The following is a 21,099-nucleotide window of genomic DNA, read 5'->3' as shown; positions in this document are numbered from 1 at the left end:
TTACATGTATATTTAAACTTTGAATTAAATATTGATGAAATGCAAGCAAAATTCTCAGAATTGTTTCTTGAAATGCAAAGCAATGGAAAAATATTGGTTTAGTTTTTAAAGTATGGAATTTTAATTTATACAAAACAATACTTTCCTAAGGCATTTCTGCTTGATTCTGTATTGTGCACTTTATTATTTTATCTAGTCATTCTCTTATTTATGTATTTATTTTGGCAGAGTTACTGGTGTTGAATGGCACAGATCCTGTGGCTGAAGTAGCCATTCAACAGCTCAGTGAATCTGCAAAGCAAAAGTTCAAATCTCCCAGAAAAAAAAGCACCATCATAATATCAGGGATTTCAAAGGTACAAAATAATCATGACTGTTTTTTATTTAATGAATTCAAGATCAGGTATTTTTTCTACTAAAATCTCTTTTAAAAACTCCCCACTGGGTTTATATGCTATTTTGAAGTTGAATTTTTAGACTAAGACATGGTTTCCCAGAGAAGAAATGACATTTCTTCTGAATACTGCAAGCGTCAGAAATATTACACTAATTGTTGCTAAAGCTTTTCATGTCATGCCGTAAAACTAAAAACAATAATTTGTGCTTCTCTGTATGGTACTTAGGGTAAAAATCATGGTCATTAGAATCAGGCAGTGTATAAATGTAATGAGTTAATTAATTAAAATTTGTCTAGAAGTGAAGAGAAAGTATTTTTCCCAGACCTGCAGAAAACCAGCTTCTAATTTTGTTACTGAAATATCTGATGTAATACCCATGGCAGTTCGGTGTCATTAAAGATACTCCCGGCAGTCATTGGCTCCTACTATCAAAAATATCCTGGCTTCTGAAAGAATAATCTCTCTAGTAGAATTAGTGTCACAGAAGGAAATGATCGCCTCATACACTTTGGATGCTTCTGGATTGAAAGGATTAGCCAGCTATAAGCTGTTGCCTAGGGGACGCCCGAATATGTTAACAACATACATTCTTTGGGGAGGCTCCTTTCATGTCATATACACAATATACCTGCTTCTTGTGTCCTGACCAGTGTACACTTGAGGACCTCATGGCAGTGCAACAAAACATAACTAGTTCCTGGGCAAGACTTGTTTAATTTGTACATATTTTAATCTTGTATTTTATATATATATATATATATTGTTGTATAGTGTGCCTTAATTTGATTGTGATGCTTCTGACACACATAAACAAAGTAGAATTAGTTCAAACATACCAGGTTTTGTGCTGGATATGAAAGGATAATTTGGCCTTGGAAATTTTTCATAGGAGTAGCCACATGAGTAGAAATTAGAAGAGATCCCAAGTTGCACTACAGTAAGACATGTAGAGCCCAAATTTAGATATTTAAAAGACGAGAATGGGCAATGAATTCAGAAATGAGTATGTATGACAAAAGATGTGGGGAAGAAGAAAAGGCCATTGAAGAAAGAGAGGAAACAGGTGGCTGAAGCTAAGAACCAAAGGACCAATGATCCTGGGCAAAATGTTATGTAGGGCCTAGGGCCGTGGTAGCGAACCTATGGCACATGTGTCACAGGTGGCATGCAGAGCCCTCTCTGTGGGCACACACCCCTTTGCCCCAGTCCTAGGCTTTCAGCTGGGTTTTATAAAACCTTTTTTGCTTTAGGCCTCTGCCGCCATGTGCAAAAAAAAAGGTTCAATCAATCAATAAATTTCAACTTCTCGCAGGAAAAAAAAAGATCTTACAAAGTTGGAATTGATTGATTAAACTTTTTAGTCCCACCCAGTCTGCCGTTACCACTGCAGCCATGCCCACCCAATGGACCATGCCCACCCAATGGGACACACCCACCCAATGGGCCACGCCCACCCGGCTCCCGATGATACATAAATGGGTTTTAGGTTGCAGTTTGGGCACTCGGTCTCCAAAAGGTTCGCCATCACAGGCCTAGGGAGAAAAGGGTCACATGCTGTGGATGAGAAGGAAAAGAACAGGGAAAAATTTTTAAGGAGGCAAGATCCAATTCCTAAGAGATGCTGTACCATTTGATGGTTTATAGAAGACCAAGAAATCAACCAGATTTTAACCACTTCTGTTTCATCCCCCAGTAACTAAGGATCTATGGGGGTGTATTTCCAAATAGGCTCCCTGCCCCATTATATATGATTGTATAAAAGAAATATTTGCATTAAATATTACTTTAAAAGTTATTTTAAACAATAGGAAGAACATAGGCAAAAATAAACATGGTTATGAATTTAAACGAAGCCCACTTTTTATATCCACAGCATGTCCAAGTGTGTGTGGTGGAACATTGCCACAAATAACTAAGCATATCTAAAAATTCTTTTTGATCCTAATATTATTCCAAACTAATAGTGTTTTGGCTGCGGTATTTCTTTTTCATATTTCAGACTAATTTATCTCAGGACAGCAAAACTGCACTCATGATGGACTATGCAGCAGCCATGGATGGCTCCTGTAAACAAGATGATACTTTTAGTGTTGAAGGGTGTCTTGCACAATCCCCTTCAGATGAAAAAGTATCACTAGCTGCCTCTCGAACGATATCTGCCCTTGAAGAACCCCAGGAACACAGCCATGGTGCACGGACCTTAGATGACAGTCACCATCAATGGCACAACAATGCACTACTAGACCAAGACTGTGATAAGATATCAGGGAGCTCTGTAAGCATCTCAGAATCTGAAACTGTGAAGAAGTCCAAAGGTATGAACCTTTATTCTTAAAGGGGTATCAATGGTATAGCCTTCTCCAGTTAGGCATTTTCTAGAACAGGGATGGGGAACTATGGCCCTTTTTTGTCATGGCTTATTAAGTCATCACTGATAAGAAATGGCTAACATTTTTAGCACAAAAGGGACACTTGTAGGAAATCACCAATATATAATATATATAATTGTGTTTTCAGCTATTTTCTCTCAAACTCCCAACTATCAGAGTCATTTAAGGACTCATTTGGTGCATTTCAATAAGTATTTCAAATATAAAGTTCTCTTGACATATTTCAGTTTGCTACACCTGAGGGAGATCCACAGGCATATGAAATATTATGGTGATATAGCTAGAAGTCGTTTAAGAACACCACTCTTTTAGTCTTAGCAGTGGCGTAGCGTGGGTTGTCAGCACCCGGGGCAAGCACCCGGCCGCTGCACTGTCCCTCCCCCAGATAGTCCCTCGCTCTCTCTCCGCACCGCACGCCTGGCACCCCCCCTCCACAGTGGGCGGCGACCCGGCGGCTCGGATCGGATTCGCACAGCCAGCACTGCAGTGAGAGAGAGTGAGCCAGGCAGGGGCAGAGAGCTGCGAGTGCGAGCGCGCCCCCCAGATGTTGCGCCCGGTGCGGCCGGCCCCCCTGCACCCCCCACGCTACGCCACTGAGTCTTAGTTCCTCTTCTCTGAGATTAATGACTTAATGATTAATGATTTCTTCAGGAAACCCTGGGGGATCTGCAAAGTTAATGTGGATTGTTCCTGGCATTTTGGTAGCTAAAATATTTCTGTTGTTAAAATGTATACTGTATATCAGTGTTTCTCAACCTTGGTAGTTTGAAGATGTGTAGACTTCAACTCCCAGAATTCTCCAGCAGCTATACTAAGTCTGGGAGTTGCAAGTCCACGCATCTTCAAACCGCCAAGGTTGAGAAACATTACTATATATTATGAATTTGTCATTGTAAGCTCAAAATTTTACCAGTTTCAGGTGGGAGCCTAATGTTCTGAGAGTTCAGATTTTTTTTTAAAAAAAATAACCTTAAATTTAATTTGAGGGTCCTGCAGATACTATCACTATCAGGTACACATGAAAAGGTATGTGCCATGTCTGTACTTCCTGCCTTTTGTGGTGGTACTCAGAAACATTAATTATTTAGGGGGGGATCACAATCCATAGATCACAGTCCACATCAACCCTGACCAGCATTTATGAAACTGAGGCGATCCAGCATAGTTATGGAGCACTCAGTTGCCATAGTTTAGGGAACTTCAGTGTTTCAAATAAAGTTGATTTGTGAAGCTAACTATATATTTTCATTGTTGTAGGTGGAATATTAAAAAAGAGTGCAAAGTTATTTTTTCTTCGAAGACATCATAAAAAAGACCCAGGAATGAGCCAATCACATAATGATCTCTCCTACCTACAGCAACCCAGATCTGATGGTACTCAAAAGAAAGGAGGAACCTTAACACGATTTCTAAACAACAAAACTATTTTTAAGAGCAAAACCAAACTAAATGGCTCATCAGTTGGACCACATGCATAAAATCTAGAACCTGCCAAATTATATCAGCTGCACATGACCAATTGTTTACAGAAAAATGAACTACCATATATTTTATGAGGTTTACTAGCAAGGTGATTCACAGAAGATAATAAAGTGTAGTTAGGAAATAATTGGAGTTAGAACTTTGGTTATTAAACTTGTAGAGAATAATTCATATTTATTTGGAAAATTAGCTAATTCAAATCAGTAAGCCTTAGTCTAAAATATAATTTCTAAAAATCAGGTTTAAAATATGCTTTTGCTTGAAATTCAAGTATAGCTGAGAGTTACAATGAAAAACTATTCCATTAATACATATTTGTAGTGGTTGTATTTTTAAAGAGCCACAATGCTAATTTTAAATGGGCTATTGTGCCTGCAGGAAAATGGAGAAAAACAATAAATTGTGATAAAGGTTGACTAATTTAAGAAAATTGTAGGAGAGATCTATAGTAGTCTATGAGATCCAAAAATCATATGGAGTCTGGGTTCACTTTTGCAGACTAACACATGTTATTAATATGCATAAGCTTTCATGAACTTTATGAAGGCTGATGAAATAAACTGCAGCTCATGAAAGTATATACCTTTTAATGAAATCTGAAAATATGCTATCATATTCCTTCAGATTTATGATCTGGGAAATATTTTACTGTGCAATTGTATGTTTGTGCACACATGTGTATATGTATGCACTTGTGTGTATATGTATAGGAATAATTCTTGTTGTATGCACTGGAACTTAATCCCAGATAAAAATGCATAAAATTTCAGCCTTAACATGTTTCTAGAGAGAAAATAAAATATTGAATTGGGAAACCTGATACAGTTGTTGTTAAATACATATAAAATGGTATTGCTTCTGATAGATGCTAGTAATACAAACTCATAATTTATATAATTACCTATTAGGAATCTATTTTTTTTTTGTTCTGTAGATATCCTTTTAGTCTAGGATAAGGAGCCTACAGATTACTGAAGCTTCCTTTTCTTACTTCCACAATACTTGGAAACAACATTGCCAATATTGCAATGTGCCTTGGAAATCCTAAAATACAGTATATTAATAATTTAATAGCATCATACTGACAGGTAACATTAGAGCATTAGAGTGCAATCTTTTTCAGTTTCAACTATTATTTTTCTGTTTTGACACAAATTGCTTATTTGAAAAAATAAGGGGAAGTGTTCCCCATTTCTGTATATTCAATATTATAACTTGCTCATTTAAAAAAAATGCATTTCTGTCTATCTTACCAACCATTACGTACTCTGACTCAGTGGGGATTTGTTGTGGAATATGTGGCTTGATTGTAAATCCTAGAATCAAGTTCTGTATTGCATTTATTCAGGGTAAATCTGGTGCCAGTTCCATCACTGTGATTGAAATCAATAAATGAAGAGGATTCATAGAAATAAGGTTGCTCCTCCTGTGGATCAATGATTTGCATAAACTGCAGTAATGATGTTAAGAATACAGTCTATTGAAGTCCAACATACAAAATAACATTACTGAAATGAAACAGCAATTTCTGGAAAGTTATGCAAATTCTAATTTTTGTAACGACAGCATATTATAAACTGACTGCTACGGGGTTATCTATATGAAATGCTTTATTTTCACAGTAAGTGCAGGTTATCCTTGCTTAACAACCCTAACTGGGACCAGAATTTCCATTCAGTGTCATAACTTCAAACAGTCACTGAATAAATGGTTGTTAAGCAAGGACTACCTACGCTATGATTATCTTAGACACATATCTTTGGATGTAAACTTGCTTCCATGTACCTGGAGTTAGAATCAGTTTGCATGACATTCCGTCTTGTCTTTTTAAAAAATTGTATAGCTTTATGTTGGCACATAAGCAGACTGAAATGCCAAATTAAAAACAAGAGGACTTGCTCTGTAACTCTTACAAATACTTGAATGCATTTAAAACTGTTATTTGAATGACTCAAAACTATGTTGCTGAATTTTAAAGAAAAGTACCAAAGGTATGTCATGTGGTTTGTGATTTTAATCTTAATCGCTATAATAGAAATGAGTAGGAATAGCACTTAGACTTATATACTGCTTTATAATGCTTTACAGCACTCTCTAAGCCCGTGGTGGAGAACCTATGGCACACGTGCCACAGGTGGCACGCAGAGCCCTCTCTGTGGGCACATGCACCATCACCCCAGTCCTAGGCCTTCAGCTGGGTTTTATAAAACCTTTTCGCTTTAGGCCTCCGCCATGTGCAAAAAAAAGGTTCAATCAATCAATTTCAACTTCTCGGGGGGAAAAAAGATCTCGCAAAGTTGGGATTGATTGAATTTTTTTAGTCCCACCCAGTTTGCCATTATCACCGCAGCCACGCCCACCCAATGGGCTGTGCCCACCCAATTGGCCACACCCACCCAATGGGCCACACCCATCCAGAACCCGACATACATAAGTGGGTTTTGGGTTGCAGTTTGGGCACTCAGTCTCTAAAAGGTTCGCCATCTCTGCTCTAAGCGGTTTAGAGTCAGCAAATTGCCCCCAACAATCTGGGTTCCCATTTTACCAACCTCAGATACTTACTGAGGATCAGAACTCCTGGCAGTGAGCTGAATTAGCCTGCATTCTAACCACTGCGCCACCACAGCTCTAGTAACATCCTCATACTGCAGTGGAATGACATACTGACCAACATTAAAAGGTAAAGGTAAAGGTTCCCCCGCACATGTGTGCTAGTCGTTTCCGACTCTAGGGGCCGGTGCTCATCTCCGTTTCAAAGCCGAAGAGCCAGCGCTTGTCCGAGGACGTCTCCGTGGTCATGTGGCCGGCATGACTAGACGCCAAAGGCGCACGGAACACTGTTACTGACCAACATTACTTCTGCTCAAAGCAGAATGATTATATAAGAAAGATTCAAGTTGCTGTTAGAATCAGAGGCTTAAAAGAGAATATTAAGGAAGATCTAAAGCAGCTGATTTCTGAGGCTCTGGAAGTGGTATTGAACCAGCCAGCATCTGAAATAAAGGGAGGCATGGATAAAGTGTTTCGTGTGAATTCATGGATTGCTAGACAGAGAAAGCTGCCTAGAGATGTGGTGGTTTATTTTGTAAAGAGGGAAATTAGAGATGAAGTTATACAAGCTGCCTATGATTCTAAAGTTGTGATTGCTGATCAAGAAGTTTTGGTTTTAAAAGAAATTCCTCCAAAGATTTTAAGGAGAAGGAAGGATTTTACATTTCTTGTGCAAGAGCTCAAACAACGAGATATAAGGTTCAGATGGGAGATTCCAGTTGGGTTGATGGTGATGCATGAAGGTAAAAGGTACCGTTTGGCTACTGTGATGCAGGCGCGTGATTTTTACAATAACGTTTTAAAAGCAACCTCATTATTACTTTTGGAAGCTGCAAAGAGATTTGGAGAAGGAGAATATCAAGAGGCTGAAGATGGACAGACAGAGGAGAACGGTGCTGGAGGAGATCAAGCTACAACTTCTTTGGATGATATTAGAGAGCAGAGGGTGACGTGTGCTGCTTTAAAACGACTAAAAATAAAAAATAAAAGAACAAGATCAGCAGAAGTCTATGGAACTTTTACAACGTATTTATAGCCAAGCAGTGGGAGGAGCACGGCCTAAAAAAAGATAGTCCTATCAAAGCAGCGCTTCAAGAGTTTTGGGATGATGCATGACAACTAAATTTTTAACTTGGAACGTTAATGGACTAAATTCACCACAGAAGAGGAAGAAAGTTTTTCAATATTTAAAACAATTTAAGATAGATGTTATATGTTTGCAAGAAACGTATATTAGGGTTGTGGATCAAAAGTATTTACTGAATTCAAGGTTGGGTACGCGATTTGTTGCTTCTGCAATGAATAAGAAAAATGGAGTGGTTGTTTATGTTAAAAGTGCTTTAACAGCAGACTTAATTGAAGCAGATAAGCAGGGAAGATACGTTATGATAGAGCTGCTGCTAGAAGGCAAAAAGACGCTTTTAGTTGGATTATATGCTCCTAATCAACAACAAGCTGTCTTTTTTAGTTTACTTTATATAAAGCTTACCTAGTTGGATTATAAATCTGTTATTTTTATGGGGGATTGGAATGGTGTTTTGGATGTACAGATGGACAAGGTTGGAGCTTTGAAGCGCGTCCCAAGTCATGCTAGATTGCCTAAATCCTTTTTTTTGAAATGAAGATTTTATATTAATAGTGTTTGTAGTTATTCTATATGAGCTAGAGAGTGATAGATTTTAGAGTTTACGGTTGTTAGCATGTGGTTGTTTATGACTCTTCTTTTTTGTTTCTTATACCTTGTACTTAGCTCTGGGAAGTCGGGGGGGGGGGAGGGGGGGAGGGGTAAGGAGGGAGGGGTAGGGGGGTTTGTTAAAGATAAAATGTATGATAAAACTTTTTAATAAAAAAAAAGAAAGATTCAAGTTGATTTAGGAAATTTGAAAGATAGTTAAAATGTAAATCATTGGAAACATCTTGCTCATATTCTTCTGAAATTAATTGAATATTTATGCCCCATTTCATTAGACAAGGGAAGCTTTGCAAAACCTCTGATTTTTGCCTTTTATCATTTGACAATACATGGGGTTTCCTAAAAAGGAGTTCCTAAAAAAGAATTAATATTGCTGTCTTCCTTTTTTAACTTTAGCTTGCCCAAATATGCCCAACACAGACATTGCAATTATTAATTAGTAGTAACATCCAAAGAAACTGAATGCTTTTCAAGATTACTTCAGGCAGTAGGTAGGGTAGAGTGACATTTCCAGTTGCTTTTATGGAAAGAAAATGAAGGATTTTTTTATGGCACTCAGAAAGGCAAAATGCAGTTTTCTTCTTTCCACTTGTCTCCTGTTTAGGCTTTTGAATGCTTTTATGAGATTTATATGGATGAAAACCATAACATAGGCACCCAGGAATACAGTCAGATGTTTAAATTTTTCTAACTTTACACATGGGGACTATCCTAATGCAAGACATAAAACAGAATATTAATTACACTGTATATTAGCAATTATTATTGGTAAAACTATTTTTTCATGTACCATAAAATCAACTTATAGTATTACATCTTTTCTCTCATATATTAACTATGATCATATTATTATGGTCTGATTTCAAATGTTGGATAAGCCTAAAATTGTGAGATGCAGCTATAGTAGCTGCAGATATAGTAGCTGAATTCATGCACTGAGTTGAATTCAGGTTCTAGATTAAGAATAAGAAGAAATCAGATTTCTTAATTATTATTATTAACCTTAGAATCTCAACTCATGATGCAAAGAAGCATTATACTTAGAATTTGAAATGTTTTATTTTACTGAATCTAAACCTGACTACAAAATCCTAACTCCTCCATTTTAATTGTATAAGCTCAGGTCATTTCATTGCAATTATTAAAGAAGAAAACTATACTGTGTGATGTATCAGTATACTCCAATCTACTTTTCATCCTATTATTGTAAGCCTCTGTATTCCTTTAGAAGTAGGATTTTTATTTTGTCAAAAGCCAACCTGATATTCTTGACTGATTGTATTTCATGTAAAACTTAGAAAGGGGAAGACTCACACAACCTTCAGTTTATACTGAAATTTGCATCAACTATCTAACCTTAAAGGAAACATCAAGAAGACTTTTTTTTGTCTCTGATACAATACAGGTAGTCCTTACTTACCAACCACTCACTCAGTGATCATTTAAAGTTGGGACGGTGCTGAAGGACTGGCACTTTTAACTAGCCCTCAACTTCTGGCCATTGCAGAACCCTTGCAATGATTTGAGTGATTGGCAATTGGTTTCACTTATACTATTACAACCTTCCCTGGCAGCTTTCCATAAGCAAAGGCAATGGAGAAGCCATCAGGGAAGGTCGCATGTAGCTTTAATAAATCCCAATGGACTTCTTGCACTCACTCTGTACCAGCCTTCACTTGGGCTTCCTGTGTTCATGTGCAGCCTCCACCAGGCCTCTCAAGCCTTCCCCCAACCTCCCCCTGGCCTACGCCAGTCCCCCCCCAGGACCCCCCTGCAAAATTTCTCATCTTCATGAAACATCCTCATGACACTTCCCACATTCCCTGCTTGAGACTATATTATTTAGCAATGGCAATCCCAGTCCCAATTGCTGTCATAACCTGAGGACTCTCTATATAAGGCAATGGAGGGAAAATCAAGTTGCAGAGTTGGAGATATTAAGGTACAAGGACCATATCAGAACTGCTGGAGGAAAGATCCTTCCACACACAAATAAAGTTCTACCAGGCATCATAGCCACCAAACTACTGTTCTGTATGGGCCAGTACATGAGCACACTTTGGAAGGGCATTGGGAACAACAACAGAGGCTCAAAACGCCAGTTGCTCATAAACAGAGTAGTTGCCCAAGACTCAAGGGCTAGACAGACCAATTTGAGCATAGCCTGGATTGACTACAGCAAAGCTTATGACTCAATGCCACACTCATGGATCTGTGAATGCCTAGAAGTATAGAAAGTCAACAGGACACTGAGAGCCTTCCTCAAAAGCTCAATGTAACTGTTGAAGACAACGCTGGAAGTCAACTCAATATAGGTCACACAAGTAGCCATTAAGTGCAGCGTATACCACGGTGATGCACTATCCCCATTGCTGTTAGGCTTGAATCCCCTCTACCAGATAATCACAAGGACTAGATATGGATACAAATTCAAGAGTGATATTACCATCAACCACTTCTTGTACATGGTTGACATCAAGTTGCATGCTAAAAGTGAATCAACTCGTCATTCCACCTGACTTGGGACTACAGTGGGGACGTCAGGATGTCATTCAGACTAAAGAGGTGTGGGCAGATGGTAGTCAACAGAGGATGACACAGACCACCTATAAATATGAAATGGGAATGTATAGATAGAGATATAGATAATGGAAAATGTTATTTATTGCACATGCTCAATCTAGGAAAACAATTGGAAAACAATCTTCAATTACTTTCTCTTTTACTAATATAGAAATGCTGAAAATGAAACATTATTTTTTCTCTCTTCTGTGGAAGGCTAGATTCCCTCATTCCGTTCAAAAGAAAATGAACTTCACCTACTCCCCAGGCTATTCACATCCCTATTTTATGAAAATAGCCACCAACGTATCTGTAATAATAGAGTAAGGGTTTGGCTTAAGGAATGGGAAGGGGCCCCAATTGGCAGGGAATTAGCTGGGAATGACAGGAGTTCTTATCTAGTGCATTAGCAGGCCCAAGTTGGAAAAGATTGCAGTGAAATCTCTTCCAGCAATTTTCTTCCGTTACAGCAACAGACAGGTTTGAAGGCTTTTGTGAAGAGAGAATTATTAGGCTGCAACAACTATGCAGCAGCAACCAACTATACTATGCAGTTAACACTATCCTCTTGGGATGTTCCTACATCGAAGCATACTCAGTCAGCCAGGTCACCCTGTTCAAAGATAGTCCAGGGTTCTTCCTCATGACTGCATTCATTCCTCCAGGACCTGAGTTGGCAGAAAAATTTGCCAGCATAATTTCATCTGCTCTGATGGGCATGTTGTAATCTGCCTCAGCAATGCGGTTTGTGGATGGTCCTCTCTATACGGTTTTGCTTAGGAACAGCTTTAAGAGCACTAATTAGTAGATTCTCCTGGCTTTAGTTCTCCATCCAACTAGCGTCATCAGCAAGTGTGTTTTTGCAAGGGGGGGGGGAGAAGATTGCTCTTCTTAAGGCATGTCACTTTAAAGTCATAAGTCATATAAATGCTCCATATCATCAACCTTTTTTTTAATATAGATATGAATACTAGTTTTTGACACATTGATGGAGCAGAGAATAAGCTGGGGTGAAGCAGGAGAAAACTGACAGGGTACATCTTGAGAGCTACCTCTCATTTTATCCTAGCCTGATCTTCTACCCTATCACCCTCTCAGTTGGGCTATCTTTGGATACATAGTTTCAACCCAGATCCCAAATATACTAGATTGGTAAACCCTGCTGGAAATTAATGGTGCTGATAATCAATGGCCAGTTAGCAGCACCTAGAAAATAGCCCATATAATATGTAAAATGGTGTTCTGCTTTCCAAAGTAATAAAGACAATGCAAAACACAGACATGCAAAATTCTTCGTTGAAAGAACAACTTATTTCAGACAAAACCACCAACAGAGCTCTCTCTGGCTCAAATTCAACTACAAGTCCTTTCTTAAACATTTATTTTTTGATAGAAGGGCCTAAGGTAGAAGTGCAGGTCAAGTATTATGGGGCAGGTGCTTCTAAAGAATCCAGATGTTTCTCCTACAGCAGGGGTGTCAAACTGCCGGCCCGTGGGCCGGAGCGTCACGGAGAAACTGCGCCCATCCCATTGCCGGCAATGGAAAAAAGTTCCGATACGTCGCGCGACATCATGTGACGTCGCTAGTTTGACATGTCTGTCCTACAGTGTCCCAAGTTGGAATGGACATGGAGGATGGACCTCAGTGACCAGAGGCCAAGTTCTCCCCCCCAGGAGCCTCAACTGGCCAGTAGATACTCATCAAATATTGATGGTCAGGAGCTAACCTGACCATCAATGAGATGCACTGTAGTTGTTTGTTCATACATCAAGGCTTGTGTCAGAAGAAAATAAAAAAGTCTGCTTTAAAATGGAAACAGCTATAGACAAATCTGCCTCCATAATGTACTGGGGATAAAAAGCTGTCTCACTGAGGACCTGTCCTCTAAAAATAGTGGTCAACAGTGATGAAAATGAGTCTTCAGTTTGGAAATCAGGTAATAATGATGGTGATGATGGCAATGATATTGGTGGTGGTGATGATGATGATGATAAAATAATAATAATAAATTATATAATTATATATAATTAATTTAATAATTAATAATTATATATAATTTTTATTATAGTAAGGCAGCCTTACTAGGAACTGCTTCTATCCTGTAATACCATCAAACATCCACATCTGCCTATCCCAGGTCCCTGGTAAGGACTCGATAGGTAAACAAAAATGCCAAATCCAGTCTTAACACCTGGCTGACTGTGCGATGATTAATAACAACAGTAACAACAATAATAATAGAGTTGAAAGGGACCTTGGAGGTCTTCTAGTCCAGCTCCCTGCTCAGGCAGGAAATGGTTGTCCAGCAGCTTGTTCCATTGATTAATTGTTCTGTCAGGAAATTTCTCCTTAGGTATTGCTCCATGTTCATATTGAGACACTATGAAATAACAGTTTTATTGGAGTTTCTTTATTCATTCAATTTATATCCTAATTACAGAAATGGAACTGAAAATAGCTCCATTCTGAATGCGACTCAAGACATATTCTTGCCTTTTAAAATCAAGTCTCCAGTGACAGTTAACATTCGTTGATAACTTGAAGGAACTGTATTAACCAAACTAGCTTTATCATATTCGTCCGCTTGATCAAAAATTGGAGGTAATCAGGTTTTATTCATTCTACTGCTTTTAGGTACGGCAATCCACTTCTATTACTAAGACTGTGCCTTCGCATTCTGTTGATGCCAGAATTTCTCCCGGACTTCGATATAGAATGGTTGTAATCGAACCAGTACTCTAATGACCACACAGCAGCTACTAAGGCAGTCATTCGCCCCTTTCCTTTGTGTGCTTGGCTGACAGTTGTCAACTTTTCCATCCATTCTAGTCCGAGCAACCCAACTTTATCCCATCCCGAACTACAATTCCAATGATGCTTTGCGACGTCGCGCGTTAGCTTCCGGTGGCGCGTGACTTCCGGCTCGGATCGGAACCTGGAGTCCGGACTCGATCCGGGTATCAACATTCCAAAAACAGGTAATGCCAAGCCCCCGCTTTGGTCCGCGTCTCTCTCTTACTCCCAGGAACTGTTCCTTGCCCGGTGCGCGAGACCCAGTGCCGGTGAGCCCTTTTCCCCCCGTAGAGTTTCCTACGGCGGCGCGGCGGGGTCCCTTCTCCGCCCGTGCTGCCGCCTGCTCCTCCCTCCCCTCCGTCCCGCTCGCCTCCTCCACGCCGCCTGTTCTTTGTTACAGGCAGGAGCCGCCAGCGGCCGCGCGCACTGGGAAAGGGTGAGGTGGGTCCGAGGCAAAACCCGGCGGAGCCGCTCCCGGATCCCCAGCCCGGCCCGATCCAGGCAAGCCGCTGCCTCCTTACGTGGAGGTGACGGGCTTGCCTGTTCCTGCTGCTGCTGCTGCCGCCGCCGCCGCCGCCGCCCTGGGCTGTCGAAGCTCCTCCGCTCATCCTCCCCTTTCTTTTTCCTCTAACTCCGCGCCAGAACCGGGTGGGATACCCTGGGAGCGAGAATGAGGCACAAAACGAGCCGTCCGGCGAGCGGTGGTGGGATGGGCCTTTGTCGGTACCACTCGCCAGCCTAGTAAGGGCAAGGGGTTGGCGTCTGCAGAGGGAGGAGGAGGACGGAGCCGCCTCGGATCCTTCCTTTCCTCCTTCCTTCGCCCGGACTTGAGACCCGAATCCTCGGCGGAGAAAAGCCAGGCGCTCTCTAGTCTGGCTGGGTCGGGCACAACGTTTGTTCTCTCGTAGGCATCGGGTCTCTGGGCTAGGGCAGTATTAAGAACAGCACCGCACCACATCTGGAATGCAGCGCTTCAACTGCTGCAAAAGTCACCTGTTCAATTCTGCGACAGCCTGTTCCAAAATCCACGAGGGGCTTATCGTTAGCGATCAGACGGAAGGGACCACCCAACTTTGACCCTTTTACGCAAAAAGTTTATTCTCCAACTTCATATGAAGGAATTTGATCGAGCGAACGTATCTCGTTCTTTTTAAGTGCAGTCAGTATGCAGAGTTAACTCCAAGCGCCTATGGCATGGATAAGCAAAACCATGGAAAGAATACTTGGGACCTTAAGCAAAGCACATATTTTTACCGTTTTTTCACTCTTATGTTTGCAGAGTAAGAAGTGGAATACTGTATTGATCACTAGCGACTTGATAATTCTTAAGGTGTGGTTAATATTAAACATATTCTGAAACCATATTTTGCATCTCCTATTCTTCCACAGTAGTAAACATTTCTTCCTCTATAATGGAGTTAGTGATTACAGATTTATTAGCGAGTGTGATATATGGAGAAATAGTGTCCGAATGGCGTGTTAAGACAAGTTCTGTCTACAGTATTCAATGGAACATCTAAATATATGTGTACTGTAGAATTCCACAATTAATCACCATTAAATCTTACTGATTGTGTTTCAAAATTAAAATAATGAAAGATCAGGGACTGTACTGCTTGGACATACGTTTTATGCTATTTGCTTTAATTTAGGGCCATATTTCACTGTTTTCTGACAAAACTTAATAAATATGCTGTGTTACATGTATTTTGGAAGAACCAGAAGAATGACATTTGGACAGGGACACTTAATTATAGTTATATGATATTTTAGCAGAATATATGCTTTTATTTCAGACTGTTATTTTGAAGTGTTTTCTGTCTGGGTTTGCAGTGACATATTTTCATCTTAAAATGTATAAGATAATATCCTATATTTTCTAGAATTTTTCCTATAGTTCATTTTATTGCAGCACTAATTCTATCTCATCTCTAAAGTAACAGTTGTCTGCTAAAATCTCACATAATTACTATTCTGTAAATGAACTAAATTAGAACTTAGAACTAAATTTGTTAACTGATTTACTTCCAGGTAAGTGAGTATAGTTTTAATTTTCTTTCTTCCACTCAGTTGCACTGATACATTCCATCTACTGTACTCTTGGTATTGGTTATAAATGGATAATACGATTTTAGTAACTCTTTCTGGAGCCAGTAGGGGTCAGTTGTGTCACATTCATACAAGCATCCAAGGATTCTTTACATTTTAAAGGAATTGTTCAGGCTTCAAATTAAGGCAACCTTAAATACTGGAAGAGAGTACTGTAAGACATGAAGTGGATTTGGGGCAGGAATCAATTAAAATATTAATGTCATCTCCCACCCACATTTCATCTTATTTTTAATGTAAATGAATCAAAAATCTGTTGATTGGGCAAATAGTTTTATAGTATATGTTTATATTTTAAATCTTGCATTGTTTAGAGTTGGTGTTAAATGGTTCGTTCAGATGGCCATCCTTTTCCTCAACACTCACTTATGAGATAATGATATGACTCTTCTGATTGAGTTTCTTATATTTATTAGATTTTTATCTTACTTAGCCTGAAGAATAATATACCACTGAACAGATTAATGCATATATGAACTATTTTTACCAACTGATGTTATTTCTTCAGTTGGTGTCACTATTCATATATATCGTTTTTAAATAAAAGCATTGCAGTGACTTATCATTTTTATAGTGCATTGGAATTTGGCCATTGGTCTCTCAAAATAGTATTTTAAAACGGTAACAGAACCATTTTATTAATAGGGACGTAAGGGTTTAGGATTTTTACAGAAATCCCGCATCTCAGTGTAAAATATATTAATCTTGTTTTTGTTATTTTGTTGGTGTGTAACTCTATAAGATTGATTAATAGTTTCTTTCCCCTCCATTCTCACAATTTCTGCTATGAAATAAGCAGAGTAATTTTGATCTCTTGCTTATGTATTTTCCAAAGCTTATAACAGAGTAAGAATTAAGGAGGCTTGTTTTGAAACTACAGTTCAACATTCTTTTTTGCAATTTTACTGGTTGAAGCCTCTGATACAGTTACCTCCACACTGGAGTCTTAAGATTTAGTCCTGAGTATTCATGTATCATGGTTTTATGCCACTCAGAGAGTGTTCATCTGACTATAAAACTAACTTTTAAAACTGTAAGAACTAAATAAGTTTTCATAGCTCTCACCCTCCATGTCCTTTCTTCAATGAAAGCACTTCATGATTGCCAAAAGCTAGCAAAGATGTAGTTATATAAAACAGTAAGGGAATATAGCAGTTACCCTAATATTGATAAGCAAGCTCCACTGAATTCAATGTTTTTTATTTCAATTGAGATTTGTATAGGATTGCACTATGAAAATTCTAAAAATCAAGCAATATAACCATACGTATGTTTGTTTGTTTTTTTAAAAAAATGCTTAGGGTTAGATTCATAATACTATAAAACATGCCTGGGAATCAGCCCTGCTGAAATAATAGAATCCTATAGAGGTGTACAATTTAAAAGAAAAAGAAAATCATATATACTATGCACTGAAAGGAAGGTAATATTCTGTTTTAGAATTGGATACTAAGTGCTTAAATCTCATACAATCAAATGTTCTTTTGTCAGAGATTAAAAATGGCTTCTGTTTTACAGAATTGTTACTAGTCGATACAATTTTTCCTTCAGCTAAATAGATTCTTAATGTTTCATCCATCCAAACTAAATCTTTCTACAGGAATGGTAGGAGGTAGTGTATTTTTGTAGCACATACAAAGATTCAGGAAAGAAATTGACTACTGTCCAGTTGTGTGACTATATTATGTAACTCATAATAATAATTCTACAATCAAATTCATGGAATAAAGGTGAGCAAAATTTAAGTGCTACAGCAAAATTTAAGAATTTTACATCTAAAAGCTCCTATGCAGTATACAGAATTGTCTGTTAGCAACAGCAATATTATTTCGACAAAGAGCAAAATGTTTTTATGTTGCTTTCAAGATTAGACTTTGGAGTAAAATGAGCTAACTTCAGAGGTCAGCTCTATCAGATAATTTACCAATTTTATAAGTTTTCATGCCATTGAGTTAGTGGTAACTCTTACTGACCATTCAGATAGATTTTCTCCATAGTCTGTCCTTATGTCAGTGTTTCGGGTCTTGAAAAGATGTACCCGTTGCCACTGTAACCATCCATCTTGCTGTTGGTTGTCCTGTTTGCTTCTGCTTTTCCCAACATTAAAACCTTCTGTGGAGAATTAAGTCTTACGCAATGATCCATTTCTTTCGGCCTTGGTTTTAGTCAACAAGTATGAAATAGTTAAATAGTATTTAATGCCTTTTAATATATCCGTTGGCTATATAGGCAACGGGAAACACTTCTATTGTCAATTCCTGTTAATAATCTAGAACGGTGTCTCTCCCAACATTTGGATTGCAAAGAATACCCTTTGCAATCCATATAACAATTTGGAGAAATAGTTTAGCTCCATTGAAATATGTGCTCCTTTGCACGGCTGTATTTGCTTGAAAAGTGTGGTATGTTTAATATGCTGGACTAGGAGTTGGTGGAGACCCATGTTGCAGTCCACTCTCAGCTACAGAAGTTCACTGGGCAATATTGACAAGTCACTCTTTGCCAACCAAACCTATCTCACAGATGCTGTTGTGTGGTGTACTGTATATACTGTTTCTTGTTCTAAAGGCGGTATATAAATCTAATAAACAAGAAACAGTTTGTTAATAAGTTTGTTATGATTTATTCCTCTCCTTATTTTTTGCTGGGTCTCGGTGCTCTCTGAACCTAGTTGTTTTCTTAGTGCTAATAGCACTGATGCGGTTACCTAGTTTGGATAATGAAACATCTACAAGAAAACAAGCAAGCTCAGAGAGCACCAAGGACCCCTCATTTCAACCTGGAGTTACAGATATTCTCCTTTATTTTTTATTTTCTGCATTAAATCATTTTTCTTCACGTGAGTTTTTTTTTAAAAAATTAACGTACATTGTATGTTAAAGGACTGGCTTGCATACTTTGAATTGACCTGCACTGTAAAATAATGTTTTTTTTGACAGGCTGCAAATTTCTACCTATCTGGTGATTTCATCACTTTTAGCCACTTGTCTGTTAAATGATTCTGGGGGTTTTTGGTCACTTTAGGGATACAGTAGGTGTGGTTCGAGGAGTATCCTTTTGTTGCAGCAGAGATAGATGTTACACCCAAGGCTTTGTTTTACACAGTATTGTGAAATATATTCCTTTCATTTTTTTTAAAAAAAAATAACATGGTTTTAAATATTATGAAATGTGGTTTTGGAAATATTCTTGAAGGTTTATGGGGCAGAGGGGATGTGTTTGTCAGCCAGGTTCCCTGTTGTGATTTTTCCCTATGCAAGAATATATTTCTCAGGAGATTTACCAAATGTCACTACTTTTTCCAAAGTGAAAAGATGCTTCTCTAAACCTCTGTAAAAAAATTGGCGTGAGCCTTTTTTTTTTTTTACTACCCTTACAGCAGCATGTCTCAACCTTGGCAACTTGAAGACGTGTGGACTTTTGCTCCCAGAATTGAAGTTGCTGGCTTGGGAATTCTGGGAGTTGAATTCAAGTTGCCAAGGTTGAGAAATGCTGCCTTACAGTGTTTCTGAGAGGGAGGCAGGTAGACATACAGTAACAATCCCAGTCGGTGACTAAAGCAACCCTTTTTAAGTGTTTCCATTTTAAAGTAATATTTTCCCTCTTCTCCAAGCAGAGCTTTTACCACAGATACAATCCAGCACACTTCATCAACGATGTGATCAGGCCAAGTATTAGTTGAGCTGCTTATCTCCACTTTAGGCTGCTCTGGGTACACATTCTCCCTTCTAGTTACTGGGCACTGTTCTCCATTAGTATTTTGGGTTTGGGCTGCAGAAAAGAAGATTGGACTTCTCCTTCCATGCAGTCCTCCATGCCTGCTAACCTGACTGACAGATCCCAGTTACAGAAGAGGAAGATGGGTTGAAGTTGAAGGAAGTGCTCCTGATGGTCACAACCTCTTCTCTGTACTCATGAAACAAAATGCTGTTTCTGAACATGGACTGAGCACTTGGAGAGTGCTAAATCTGAATCTAAAAATAATCTAGTGACATTCCTCATCCCTTACTCTTTCTCTCTTAATCAGTAATTAGAACAAATGTCTGCCAGTTCAAGGATTGGTAGATTGCATCACAAGTGCTTAGAAATCTTGCAACTCAAGAAAAGGCATTGGGAGACGTTAGAAGTCTGCAATTTACATTGCTTATTTACTTACTTACTTAGTTACTTAAATGTATATACCACTGTTGAGCAATTCCTATACCCATAAGGAATTTCATAATATTGACTATATCACAATATATTCCTTTTGTGTCTAATCACACTTGGCCAAATAAAGTGTTCAATTCAATTCAAGATGAGATTTTTAAGTAACATGGATAACATGGCTGGTCAGTCACACATGCGGAACTGAGTTTTGTATTACGGACAAAAAATAAAATAAACATTGGTATATTCTCATTCCATATAGGGAAATACATATACCGGTATTTTTCTTTCTGGAAACAGTATTTCTTTTGGAATTCTTATGTAATTCAGACAGTCCTTAATATAAGCCTATAGATAACAGAAAATCAGATCAGAGAGAGTATATCATTGGAGATATTTCATTTTACTCATTTTAAAGCAGGAAACTCTATGGAAGATATTCTAGTGATCTGATTGATATTTCTGTCCTTTTGGTTTTGACAGATACCAGAAATGGCTGAAGAAGGCAGCGACTTTATATGTAAGTGCTCAAGAAGAAAGAATAAATCATTGCTATGATTTTTTTGTGCTGTTAAAATTGAATTTGTCATTCTGTACTACATTAGTCATTTAATAGAGTAAATGTAGGGAGGATACAGGTAGTCCTCAACTAACAACCGTTTGACTTAACAACCATACGACCATTGTACTTTCGTTTAGTGATCATTCAAAGGTACAGTGGCATTGAAAAAAGTGACTTATGACCATTTTTCATATGACTGCTGCAGCATCCCATAATCAAATTGTCATGTAAAGAAAATTTGGATGCTTGGTGATTGGTTCATATTTATGCTGGTTGCAGTGTCCCAGGGTCATGTGATCACCTTTTTTGACCTCCGGACAAGAAAATGCAATGGCAAAGCCAAATTCATTTAACAACCGTGTTATTAAGCTAACAACTGCAGTGATTCACTTAACAACTGTGGCAAGAAA

At 38.5% G+C, this 21,099-nt stretch overlaps 2 protein-coding genes across 4 annotated transcripts in view; both read left to right on the top strand.

Moving 5' to 3' along the window:
- The window catches only part of C2CD2 (C2 calcium dependent domain containing 2), a 36,890-nt gene extending 30,626 nt beyond the window's left edge, over nt 1–6,264 (top strand). For both annotated transcript variants that reach the window (XM_081327325.1, XM_081327324.1), the window contains 3 exons: nt 229–356; nt 2,398–2,713; nt 4,046–6,264. In XM_081327325.1, the coding sequence (XP_081183451.1) occupies nt 229–356; nt 2,398–2,713; nt 4,046–4,266 (665 nt within the window). In that variant the 3' untranslated portion in view covers nt 4,267–6,264. The remainder of the gene's footprint in view (nt 1–228; nt 357–2,397; nt 2,714–4,045) is intronic.
- A 7,753-nt stretch (nt 6,265–14,017) lies between these two features.
- PRDM15 (PR/SET domain 15) overlaps nt 14,018–21,099 on the top strand; it is a 51,758-nt gene continuing 44,676 nt past the window's right edge. For both annotated transcript variants that reach the window (XM_081327323.1, XM_081327322.1), the window contains exons 1-2: nt 14,018–14,054; nt 20,611–20,647. In XM_081327323.1, the coding sequence (XP_081183449.1) occupies nt 20,620–20,647 (28 nt within the window). In that variant the 5' untranslated portion in view covers nt 14,018–14,054; nt 20,611–20,619. The remainder of the gene's footprint in view (nt 14,055–20,610; nt 20,648–21,099) is intronic.

The sequence above is a fragment of the Vipera berus genome (assembly GCF_964194415.1).
Source record: "Vipera berus genome assembly, chromosome: 4".
NCBI lineage: Eukaryota > Metazoa > Chordata > Lepidosauria > Squamata > Viperidae > Vipera > Vipera berus.
The sequence above is the reverse complement of the archived record's forward strand: the minus strand, read 5'-3'. Positions and strand labels throughout refer to the sequence as shown.